At 36.4% G+C, this 13,359-nt stretch overlaps 1 protein-coding gene across 4 annotated transcripts in view; it reads right to left on the minus strand.

The window, feature by feature from the left end:
- Positions 1-12,926, minus strand: part of TRAPPC8 (trafficking protein particle complex 8) — a 47,383-nt gene extending 34,457 nt beyond the window's left edge. For 2 of the 4 annotated variants that reach the window (XM_017727408.1, XM_017727407.1), the window contains exons 1-8: positions 12,710-12,926; positions 10,001-10,084; positions 7,134-7,223; positions 5,627-5,801; positions 5,073-5,226; positions 3,904-3,985; positions 2,216-2,463; positions 542-657 (exon numbers count right to left, since the gene is read on the minus strand). In XM_017727408.1, the coding sequence (XP_017582897.1) occupies positions 542-657; positions 2,216-2,463; positions 3,904-3,985; positions 5,073-5,226; positions 5,627-5,801; positions 7,134-7,223; positions 10,001-10,084; positions 12,710-12,899 (1,139 nt within the window). In that variant the 5' untranslated portion in view covers positions 12,900-12,926. The remainder of the gene's footprint in view (positions 1-541; positions 658-2,215; positions 2,464-3,903; positions 3,986-5,072; positions 5,227-5,626; positions 5,802-7,133; positions 7,224-10,000; positions 10,085-12,709) is intronic. The other 2 variants (XM_008644905.2, XM_017727409.1) reach the window with 1 other exon arrangement.
- Positions 12,927-13,359: the final 433 nt, after the last annotated feature.

A 13,359-nucleotide genomic window follows, 5' to 3' on the forward strand; every position in this document is an offset into this window, starting at 1 on the left:
GGTTTTAGTGTATACTAAGAAGCAGGTGCACTAAGTATGAAATTCCCCTTACTTTAGCTCTTGAACATATTGCAAAAGCAATACACTCAACACTCTACTGGAGTAAATTGCATAGTTACATAAGCAAAAACACCTAAAGATGGGGTTTGGCTGCAATGACAAGTGAAAAAACTTGTACAAACTTGTACTTGTATAAATCTCAAAAGAATCCCTCGTGGCAAACCATAGCTTCTTTTTATTACTATTACTGTTAAAAACATGTGCTCTTATTAACTTAGAAAGCTTCACTGAAAATAGAGCAGGCAGATGACTCCGCAAACAGTTTATTTTATCCCCTTTTTCTTTAAGGTCTGCTTCTCCTTTATTGTGCATATTTAGGCAAAGTACTTTTCATGCCTTTTTCTAATTAAAGTCATTCACAACACTCTGGTTTAGTTCACACTACAGAACACCACCATCAAATAAACACAGGCTTTCCCTCCCCACCTAAAAAAGGTACATTTACAGTTTAGATCTAAAAATAAGGACTGAGATTACTTACAGCAAACCAGAAGTGTTCTTGAGTTCATTTATACTTTTCTCTGGAACCTTGCTGCCACTAAACCATTTTTTAGTAGCAGAAAACAGTGATCGGCTCAAGCCTTTCCTGGATATTAACTGGAGAAAGACATTGAATTAGAGCACTACATTGCAAAAGATCTAAGTTAAACTAATATAAAAAGCCAAGCTTCATTATGGCTTTGTAAATTGTTTTTTCCTCCATAAAACAGAAATAAATAAAAGGAGTAAGATAACTAAGATCACACTTCTTTAGAATTAATCTCTGACACTGAGATAGAAGTTGCAATTCACGTATCTATTTCATCTCAGACAGTTGAGGTTCATATTCTTTCTGTAAACTGGAGAAATATCCATCTTAAGAACTTGAACATTTGATACATCTGTTTGAAAACTAAATTCTAAATAATTAGAATATCTAATTTGCGGTAGCAGTCCAACTTAAAATCTAGACTAAGTGCATACTACAAGAAAGAACCTTCTGTGACCATCCACATAAAGCATTATCACACCATGAACATCAATTTCAAGTGTCAAAGGTATGAGCCACACCTCCAAGCAAAGTTACACAACTTTATTCTTTCAGATAACTTCCACTTAGAAGGAAACTTCTGCAGGGAACTACCACTCCCATTCTATAAGGCAAACTATATCACTCTTAAAAGGCAATTTTAAAAAGCGGAACATCTCCATTTTCCTACCAGAACTAGGACCTTATCCTACATTCCTGTTTGCTACACTTTATGTAACCACTTCTTTTTAATGTTTCTTCATAAAACTTACTAAATGTAAATATGGTCAGCACATACAAACTCCCAGAAGTAAATTCAAGGAGTGAGCATACCTTACAGGACATGATCCTTAGTATGAAAAGCCCTCATACTTAAAACTACAACTTGAATAGACAATCCAATCAAAATAAAATCAGAAGTCAGATAATAGACTGATATTTGAGTCCAAGACTTAATGCTAAATACAGTAATTTGATTGCACTAATGTAAGTCAATCCATCTCTGCAGTTGTTTAAGGGCATATAAGAGTGAAACACTTGTAAAAGAACTGTGATGCAAATAACTTTAATGTATGCACTTGACTTAACATGGACGTGATATTAATCACACTTCCAAAAAATCCTAGTTTGAGAGAAGCATATTCCCTGCAAAAACTGCTAAGATCAGAGTTACATGATTCAGGGTGTCCCTGCATTTTTTTCCCTGTCAAGTAGCAACTGAAGGATGCAGCTTTTTTTGCAGATGATTATCGATTAAATGCATTTCTTAAATTTAGCTGTGTATTCTGATGTTGAAACACAAAGTCCATTTTGTTCCCCATGCCAGAATCGTCCAAGAGAACAGAATATTAAGATTTTAGGGTCAAGAACAGATTTTCCTGGAAACAGTTCAGACAGGCTTTCACCAAGAAGCCACCTTGCACTGGAGCTGTTGATACAAATTAGTACTCATTTTTTTAGATGACAAATTGAGCAATAATGAGAACTTCAGTTATTTCTCTTAAATCTACTTACAGTTTTCAGCAAGAGCGTTGAATCATTAGAAACAGAAGGAAGTAATACTGTCAAAACAGATGTTTGGATAACTGGATTTATACCCCAACCGTTTTTCCTTATAGCACAAAGTATTTTTAAGAGTAAACCGACCTGATCATTGAGCTGTCGAATTGTTTTCTCTATGTGTGGCAAAAGTCCCCGAAATGTGAATTCCTGTATGAACTGCCTAATTCGATCATGATCTGTGAGAGTTAAACAAGCACCATGAGGTGTCCCAGAATTTGACTTCTTCGAGTCTTGCAGCGATGTAGAAGCCTTCATGTAATCAGTGCTATCCAAACTGCCACTGGGATGATCCAGTTGAAGGGGGTGAGTCTTAAAGTTATTTGACAAGCCATCTGTTGAAAGATTGAAACAAAAACTCCAGTAAGTATAAAGTCACTTAAACATTTTGGGTTTTAAAGATCATTTTTACTAACCTACTTCAAAGCTTTCCTTACTCAGAACTCTGTAAAGCAAAGCAATTCACCAACTGTTCTACATTATAGATCAATGCTGAGCAGGCAGCAGCACAGCACTGAGTATTGCATCATTCCTGAAATTCGCAGAAAGTTCAAGGAATCTCAAGAATTACAACATGGCTAAATATGTACGGTTTTGGTTCTCAACTACAGTGCAAAAAAAATCTTCCAGTATGCTGACTAATATCAACACTGAAGGAAAACTATAGAAACATTAAAATCAAAATAAAGCATTCATGAAAGTTGGAAATGCAGCAATTACTACAATGGATCCACTGGGTCCATTATCTTTTTTCCTGCTTATGTTTTAAGGTTAAAAAAAAACTTAAACAAAACAAACATAATTTTCCATGTCCTTCCAAGCAATCAACATGTAAAACAATTTCCTCCGAACTCCTCTTCATTCAGTGAGAAGGGCTGCTGACTACTATTGCATTTAGCTCTCTGAAATAGACTGAGACACTGCTTCATTCTAAGACTTAAGCAGTTCTCTTATTTATAAGAAAATCAGCTTGCCCTATCTGGCACCAAGCAAAGCTGAATTGTGAAAGCAAATCCTTAACGGATTTTACTCATGAAAAGTAAAGCTGAGTTTGTAAAGCTCAATTAGCAGCTCCCAGACTACATCTGGTCTGCAAGGCCTTAGAAAGATGGCAACTGTAGGCTGTCCTACACATGCTAGGTCTCCAAATGCATTTCAGGTGAGATATGAAGGATCCGGGCTGAGGCAGGCCAGACAATGCAGGGTACCTCACTTTTTCCCTATTTGATAATGCCTCTCATCTGAATCCTACACTGTTATCTGAATTATTTTTTAAGGGTGCATTAATTTCCACTCAATTTCATTTACTATTCTCTCCCATCCACAAGCTGAGTTCCAAGGCAAGCGCTTCCAAACAGCCTACAAACTAAGCACTTCCCTGACGTTTACAGATTTAATACTAAAACCAAGGACCAAAAAAGCTCCAAAACCTCAGCTTCCAAGTTATAGCAGAGGATACAAACCAAAACTTTCATTATTATGAAAATTGACCATTTAATCATATGTAATTTTTACTAATTACCAGAGTTTGCAGACAGTACATTCAATCTTACAAAATATGAGCCCAGTACATCATTAGCCATCTCATTAAGGAGATGCCACCAATCCAGTAGGGTCAGTACCACAGCATTTTACTTTGAGGACACCTAGAACATTCAGAAAACTATTACTCTGAGTTCCCTAACAAATCATCTAATTAATTACTGTCCAAGACGCAAGACAACCGGTTGTGTAAATGCTATAACATCAAGGTTTTCATAAAGTTACAAAGATACCTTTAATTTCACTGTCTATGCCGTCTGATATCAAGTGATCAGTATTCTTGTTTGAAACAACAGTATAATCTTCATAGCAATCCTGCCAGAAAAAGGGGGAAAAGAAGTCAGAACTTTAAGACTACTCAACCACATACAAAAGTCAGTAAACAGTAGCTGTCAACTTCAGTAAGTTAACTGAATTACTACAGCAGCATGTTTGTTCATATATATTAACTTCTCAAAGTAGTTTCTGAGGCTTTAAGAAACTGTCTTATTTAAAAGACGAAAGTTATATTCACCAAATGAAGCAAATACTTTCTGACTTGCTCAACTAGCTCCCCTGTCAACCAAAGCAACTCCAACTCTTACACAGCAATGCCTACAGCAGCAAAAATATATTCCCTAAAGCAGATCCTGAGTAAGCTCACACACACACAAAAATCTATATTGCACAGTTGACGTGGGCCAGAGAAAGAGAAAAATGTATTTTTAGTTTATGGTGGGCTATAACTCACTGGTCCTCTTAGCTTATAGAATATGAAATGTTTTGATTTTCCAGTACCAGCTACATTTGGTAAAGAAATACGATTCCACAAACCTTTTAATCATAGGAGCTATAACTGCAGGTCAGTCAAAAGCAAACTCAAAAAAAAGTATTTTTGGTTCTAAAGCCAAAAATACAGACATTTATGGTAAACTCAAAACACACTATCACTTGCAATCTTAGCAGATGACAGACCAGACTAGACACAAAAAGTTATCATAAAAACCACACATACTCCCAACAAAGCAACATACCCACACTATCTAGTGAAGTACAGAAGACCCAGGGAAAAAAAAAATTAAGAGTGAAGAAGACAAAAATGAAGGTTGAAAGTTACTATGAACAGGACACTTTTGAGGTTACCTCTTACAGCTCTTAAGGCATAAGTATTATTTCTGTGCTACAGTCAGTCTATTTCAGACAGTCCAGTATTTCAGTGCTCCTTACTGTCAACTTAAGTACCATAGAGGACAGTTCCTACTGAGGACTCATCTTATGCCCTCACAAAAAGTCATAGCTGTGTCAGAAGTATCCTGACTGCCTATTAGCTCATTCTGTAGAAACACATACATAACACTAAGGCAAAACTTAATGCAACCAAAAAATACGGACCTTAAAAACTGTTTTTAGAATACTGTAATACCTGGTTCTGGATCGTGTTTTTCTGAAGGTACTGACTCCAAGGATCTGGTATCTGTTCATCTGCTCCTCTATTAGACACTCGAGAATTTATTTTCAGCAAATAGCAACCCTGAGTTCCATACCTCTGTTTCATCTCTTCATAAATGGAGTCAGCTCTGAAACAGTACAACAACATTTATCCTGTCTTGATATCAAACTAACTTTAAAGTGTGTAGCGCAACAAGCTATTTTAGACTATTATTCATAGTGCTTAAAAGGAAAATTCTCCTATTTTTAAAGCAATCTGTTATGCAAGAGTAAAACTGAGAATCTTTGACAATTAGTTTAGCAAGCTAGCAAAGAAAGCATCTACCCCAAAAGCCAGGACTGATTCATTTCATTTTACATGAACACAAGAAGATGATCTAAAAATAATACTTTCAAATATCTGCCTTGATAATAGCATACTGGCTAATGGATCCTGTTGCATGTCTAATCTCAACAGAATTTATCAATGCAAACATTTTGGTCAAAGAGCTCGCTCATCTGTAAGCTCACTGAAGACAAATGACCCACCTCTGTTCTTCTCCTGTGCTTACATCATGCAGTAACACATAATATTTGAGCGTGTTTGGTATAAACCATTTAGGATACGAGTATTCACTACTGTGCTGAATCCGATGTTGTTCTTGCGACAGCTTCAGAAACTGCTCCACAGGGTCAGGTTCACCAGAAGAAACTACCAGCATACCTGAATTCATTACTAAGGACATATACCCAAAGAACACAGGGACAACCACTGTTCACAGAATAAAATAGGAAGTCTATAAAATAGAATGGATGAGTACAATACTTAAGCACATAAAACATGCTATCACAAAAGTATGTGCAATCAGAATTCGGCCTTAGTCTCAATAAAAAGCAATCAGTTAACTAACATCTGTAAAATGAGATGCAACAGGAGTTTGCTCCAATTCTGACAGTGAATCCAAGTTTAAGCTGCTATGTGATAGCTCATTTAAGATTTCAGATAGAGACGAGACGTTCACATAGCAAACACGTAGCTGAAATTCATCCCCACTGTATTTTAGCTTTCAACTTCCAAGGAGACTTGGGGCTTTATCACCTGAACAACAGTGATAACCAGCGTTCATAAACACAGAAACATCACAGCACCTGAGTAAAAAGCGGAAGTGTTCAGATTTTTACCTCAATGCAGCTACACAGTCATTAATAAGGAACATTCTGCTCTGCTACATCTACTCACCAAATCAAAAGACATTAACTCAGAGAAGCCAGAAAGCAAAGTTATACTTTAAACATTAGTAAATTCAGAAGTCAGAATCAGTATTTTGCAAAGTTAATTCTGCACAAGTACGGCCATTAACATACTTTTCCATCATACTGAAATTATAAGGTTCAGTAAAGAACTAGGAACAGTGTCATGAAACCTGCAGCATCATAATTACTGTAAAGCTAAACACCAGCTACATCATGAAACAGTGATTATTTTCAATTTCCCTGTAGACAAGCAAATTGGGCCTAAGCTTTGGTTAAAAAAAAAAAAAAGTGAAAGCATTCAGGCATTGTTCCAGTCTTTCCAGACTTCTTTTTGTCCAGCACAGCTCGAAGTTTACCAAATTTCCAAAACATCCTCTCCCCAACCTCCACCACTCCATCTGCTTACAAAAAGCAATTAAAAAGCAGCAGATGCATCCCAAACATACATTCCTCCGTTGCAGATAAGGGACAGTCAAGAGATACATAAAGAGCTACAGCAGAAAGTGTCTTAGGATGATGGAGTTTTGTTTACAGGTATTGGCTTTGAGCTCACTTTGACACCAAAGGAGTGTGTGGAGAAGGGGGAAAAACCCCAATACCAACAGCACAAAAAAACTCAGGCCAAACAACCACAAAGAAAACCCTGATGCCCTTATGAAATCAGTCTGTGTAGTCAGACAGTGAAAAAATATACAGGCTTCCAATCATAATTGAGAAAGAGTTACTGCAAAATTTTCAGTGTCTCCTACATTACATTTTGTAACAGCCTTCCCTGGAGCTGTCTGTAACACTCAAAGGATACATGCAACATAGTGGTTTAAGAATTCATGATCTGATGCAGGCATGGACTGAAGAAAGCACTCTCTGTAAGACTCAAACCACGGAGTAGTAGCTGAAATACACAATAAAATAGGAAAAATTAGACTATTAAGTGAAACTTGTTTACCCATTAATGAAAAGGAAGTATGAATGACTACACCTAAAAGTGAAGCCTGCAAACTCTGACAAGGTTTGCATGGCAAGGGAAAGAAGGGGAAACAGTCCAAGGTGAAAGTGTTTTAGTATTTACTACACAAGTAAGAGAAACAGTAACACTTGAATCAAATCCTGTGAAACTGAATAGCATCTTAAGCATCACATTCGTAGGCTCACATGTATTCAGTCCTTGTTAAACCAACTACTCTTTACCACTCCTTTAAACACCCACACACTTGGCAAAGAAAGAAAGAAATTCTTCTAACAGTCATTGAATTTCCAGGCTAGGGATGTAGGAATTAACCAAGAAACAAAATTCATTTTTGAGTATGTAGAGGAGCTAAGGATTACCAAAACTCTATCCTGCCTGTTTTCTCTAAGTGTTGACTTGGCTTGACAGCAGTTGCTTTCCCATGGCTGGCTAAAATAAACAGCTCAGCCGGCAAAGATCCAAGAAGGTAAAACCTCAGATCCAAGCTGTGCCATTAATGCCTTAAAATTTTAACCTGCCATGTTCAACACCCTTTTACAATAGGGATTTCATTTTCCTAACCATAACAAATCAAGGGAAACAAAGGATGTCTGGGACATCAAAAAAAAAATGTGAACCTAATATTGCCCATTTCTTTCCACTCCAACTATGGGTCAAACAGTGAATTACTATTTCTTCTTTTAAGCCTGTTTTATGCCATCTTAATTCTCCAACTCCTTTCCCTTGAGTGGGAAACGGACTCCAGAGCAAAATCAATCCACTTTCAATAACCTGATTTCACACTGAAGTAACTGGAATCCAGAGTCAACTCACCTGCAAACTAGCGAACAGTAACTAGTAGAGAAAAAAAAATAGTAAGAAAACCTGAAGGTAATTTCCTTATATGACCCTAAAAAATCCACATTGGGACTTTAGTCCCATAAAAATTTCTAATACTTTGTAAAGCTCTCATGCACCCCCTCAAAAAAACCAAGCCAAACCACCACCTTGGTTTCTTAAGCTAACTTTAGGAAACAGGCTCAATTTTATGAATTTTATGTTAGAACTATCTTCTAGGGCATTCATTTAATGCATTTTGCTTAATCATACATTGTCAAGACATCTTAAATAGGCTTCAGACACACAGAAGTCAGATACAGTCACACAAACTCAGTCTAGCAGTCTGCACATCTCACATAAAAAAAAAAAGCCTAATAGGAGACAAAACTTTGAGCTTTTGATTACAGCCTTTCTAGAAACTGCTCTCTGAGTACTCATCTAGGATATAAAAAGCTCTTGGCTTTACTGAGTCCTGCATGTAAACATGCCAACTATTTAAATTAAGGAAAACACAGCTTGTTATTATTAAAAACAAGCCATAAGAAAGTGACTCACATTTTTCACAAATATAACAAGCCATGCAGTAACTCAAGTTCAAAGTAAACACTGTTTAACAACCTAAGGCAGAATTTTCATCCACATTGTAGTTTCAAGCACTGTCTTCAAATTTTCACTTCTGTTTTACAGCTGAATCACAGCAAAAGGAAAAAAATCATGTGTTTTTTAAAATCTGACAATTACAAACAGGGAAGTACTACTTTGTTTTGTGGATTGGTTCCCCCACCCTTTTTTTTCATTAGGCCTATTAAGAACCCTGGAAGTGGCCTCACAGGCAACTAGATTCCCTCTACACAACCACAACGTTAACAGGATTCACTTGAGCATTTACAGGGCTGTAATCACTTATCATAGATACTTGATAAACACACACCATATTCAAAATAAAAGCAGTATTTGAAAACCATTTCACAACTGTAACATCTCATAACATGTTACAGCAGTGCATACCAACACTGTCATTTAGGTACCCAGATCTGTGTTTTGCATTTTTCCAGTAAAACATTTCCAGTATGATGGAACAGAACTGAAGTTTTGGCAAACTTGTTAACGTGTTCAGAACTTGTTAAGGAAAAAAAAAAATTTAAGTAATATTTGTACGTAACAGCTTAAAAATGGAAAGTCTACTTCATGAAGTTTTGTGCTCTTTAGACATTTAGTAGGATCTGAACAGATCCTACTGAAAGGACAGCTATTATTAACCAAAGGCATAAACTATTTAAAATACATAAAACTGAAAAACATCAAAACCTGGCTCTTACAGACGACGACACAGAACCTTGAGAGGTCAATAACCAACATGGTTTGGTAGCAGTCTCATAAACTACATAAAAACGCATGAGAAATCTTTTTCTTTTTTTTAAGGGTCATACTCCAGAAAGAATGTCAATATAGCAGAGACACTGTGCTCTAAGTACAGTCAGCACTTGAGTTCCAACTTAAAAAGTGTTACTATCCCCTGAGAAGGAAGTTCTCTAGAGAAACAGAAAGGACATTTGAAATACAGCACAGTGACAGTATACAGTTCCATGGGATCAAACAATCCAGGGTTTTTACAGCATCAAGTAATTTACCACCACCACCCTTATTGATTGTATGGAAAGATCAAATGATTTTGATTAACAAGAGTAGAAATGTGATTAAAAGAAAAATTAAAATCACCACCACCACCGATTTTTCAGTTAGGGGGAAAAAATGAAGGAACACACATCTACGTCCAGAAAAGTGCTAAACAGTTGTAGCAGATGGTAAGGAAAGGTGGATGGGGCACATGGAAAAGGAGTAAAGGGCAATTTGGCAAATCAGCACCAATCACAAAAAAATACCTGAATAAAACGTGGATGTGTTCAGTTCCATCAGTGTCTCTTTCCAATTACTGTACCAAGGAACACTAGCTTTAACTGAGCGATCTGATAGAAAAAACATGATATAATTATACTAAAAAGGGTCAGATACAAACACACTCTTGGCTTTTACACTCTGGTAGTGTGAAGTAGAAAAAATCTACACCATGCAGGCCCATGAGGAGCATTGAAGAGATTTGACTCCAGCCAACCTTAATCAGGAATATTTCAGGCTCCTTAACATTTGACAGTGTACTTTAATGGAAATCAATATTAATTTCTAGTTCAGCCCCAATGCTAGGCTCAAACAAAAATGGAAATTCTACCAAGTAGCAACGATTTAACTTGTATCTAGATGTTATCTCTATTTTACTAGTTGAAAGATACTCGAAACCTAAGGCAGTAACTTGTGAGATTTCCCAGCCTACAGTACTAGTTAAAAGTAGCTGAATACATTAGCTGCTGAAAGTGTTGCCCCAACATTCTCCTTCATCTCAATCATATTCCTCCAATGCCACATGCCAGCACTTATATCACGTAGCCCCGAATAAACACAGCCAGGGAACTGATCTGGCTGAAAAATTTTTTTCTTCTCTCAAATAATTTAATTCTTTAGTGGGATCATTTTTTTTCACTTTCTACATACACCAGTACATGGGAGAAGCAGGCATGGCTGAACATAAGCAGCTATTCAGCAACCAAACAAATCTCTCAGCACTAGACCACAGAACTATAAGAATATTAAACAACACTTGTAACAAAGAAGGATTACAAACAATTAAATCAATACAACACAGCAGTTCCAAAACTTCTCAAAAAAAGAGCAGGATCATGACCCCAGAGCCAGAAACAGTCACACTTCAGCTTCTTAAACAATGTTGGTGTCTTTCTTCAAAACAGATTGCACTTGATCATCATTAAAGATTAAGGAAACATAATTTAATATCATTATCCTATAAAACTAATTCAGTCCCAAAAAAGAACAAATAAAAGAACTGATGAGAGTATTTCACATTTACATAACAAATGATTATGTTCTGCTGTCAGGAATGAATGCATCCATTGGTTTGAATAAAATGCTCTACGAAAGTTGGAAAAAAACCCCTAAATGTCTCAGTAAATACTCATAGTTGTCTAAGCATAACGGAACCCCACTTGGTACTTCCTCATATCCTCTTACACTGTAAGGGGACACAAGTTCCTTCATCAAGAACACCGTCACTGTTTTGTGCTAAACCCCTGAAACGGGGTTCCGTTGAACAACAAAGTTACGACATGAATTTGTCTTTCTGTGTGATCTTAAACAGCTTATACATCTCTCCTCCTGTCAAATAAGCATATAGCCAGTCTGAATGGAAATGAGAACCTAATCACTGAGAGACAGAAGATAGTTACATATGGTAATTTGTACATCCGAGGCTCCAGCAGCAAATGGAAAACAAAAGGAGAGATATTTGCTTCTGTAACTACAAAGCAAGGCCTAGTATAGCCACTGTTTTTCTTCCCTTCTTTCAATACCTCACTTCTAAACTGAGGTCATTAGAAACCTTACGGAAAAGTCTCTTCACTGAAACCATTCTGCTTGCTTTTTTTTATTTTCTAGAACTGAAGTAAACTTTCCATCAGAAAAAAATTTCATAACAAAATGGCAATTCACCGATGTGATGTATAAACAAGGGCAAAGAAATTGAAAAAGATGTGGAGTTTTCAACAGATCTTAAAAACAAGAGGTTCCCAGGCTCAGGTCTTTTCCTTTATTACCAACACTTGACACCAAGTTGAAGATGTACCTCGTAAATTAGGTATCAAAGATGTAAGAATTATGCCATTTTTCCATCATCAACATAAAAAAAAAATCCACTACAGCAACATCAGTTAGTAATCCTCATGAAGTTTTATCAGTCTCTTGCTATAGCAGAGCCAAACTCTTCACTGCAGGCTGAACTTTAAATACAATAAATTACGCATGTTTAAATAGGGCAGTGCATACATGCTTTGAACTAAGTATGTGCTCAAAGGCTTTAATGGATTAGGGTCTTAATTGGGAGGAGTTTCATCTTCTCAGCTCCTAAGATGAGGTCTCATTTAGCAGTATTCACAATGCCTCATCCCTTGGAGATCTGAGAAAAAAACATTTTTAGAATACTCTAGTCATTTTGACAGTGAAATATGAAGGACAAGTTTCATACAAGAAAGAAAAAAAAAAAAGACAACAAATCAAAGGAGTCACACACCTTTCCTCATTATTTTTTATGATAAAGTCATAAAACGTTTAAGGAAAAGATTAAGGAAGCCAGAATAACTAACTTGATAAAGCTGTACCTTAGTACCAACACTATAAATAAGCTCTGATATTTATTCAGCCAAGTGCAACAAGTCGCTATATCAGTTTTGTAACACAAAAATAACACAACCAAAGCATTGGTAATTGCTACATTAAAATAATGATTTAACACAAGTTCAGAAGAATTTCAACATTAGGAAAACTGAAATTATTAATGAAGCTCAACTCTCTTTCAGTATTATGTAAAACCAAAATTATTCAATAAATCCAAAGTTTCAGTAAAAGCAATGATTCAAAACTGATCAACTCTGAATAATTTTAGTACATGCCATGAAGCTGAAATGAAGATTAGAAACCTTACAGCCAATTCCAGTTTACATTATGAAAAATACAGTATCATTACATACCACTGATGTTGAGATCATAATCTCCAGCTGTGATCACATTAGCTACCAGTCCTTCAGCAGGCTGACTGACAGACACAACATCATGCAAAAGTTTCCGAATGGCACCGGGCTGAGGTGGGTGAGTGATGATGTTGTTGACAGCAATCTTCAAATTTTTAATGATGTGAAGCTGATTATTAGGATCTCTCATGTGAACTAAAAAGGAAAAAAAAAGAGGATTTGTTGAGGAGTGTAACAGACAGTTAAAACAGTTGTCATAAATTAGTCTTTTTCCAACACGTTTTTTCTTTAAAGATTGCTCCACTAAACTTCTCCATCATCAATTTTAGATCACAGACCGTAATGCCTGACTACCAAAAACGGAGGGGGGGAGGGTGATAACTAAAAATTACTTGATGCTCAACATTAGGCTCATCTAGGCATTAAACAACAGCGTAAGAGCTTGCAAGAATATCCACTCCATCTAACACAGTACGTGCACGTCCTACACTGATGCACTCCCTTCCTTGTGGAACATATCAACTTTTGTGGAAAAGCTATAGGAACCATGTATGGATTTCACACAACACATCATGTTTCAAGGAATCACCCATTTCCAAGAAACCCCCAGCACACAAATAAACAGCATTTAAGAAACTTGACAGGGATAA

This window comes from Corvus brachyrhynchos, unplaced genomic scaffold, assembly GCF_000691975.1.
Source record: "Corvus brachyrhynchos isolate BGI_N302 unplaced genomic scaffold, ASM69197v1 scaffold60, whole genome shotgun sequence".
NCBI classification, from domain to species: Eukaryota; Metazoa; Chordata; class Aves; order Passeriformes; family Corvidae; genus Corvus; species Corvus brachyrhynchos.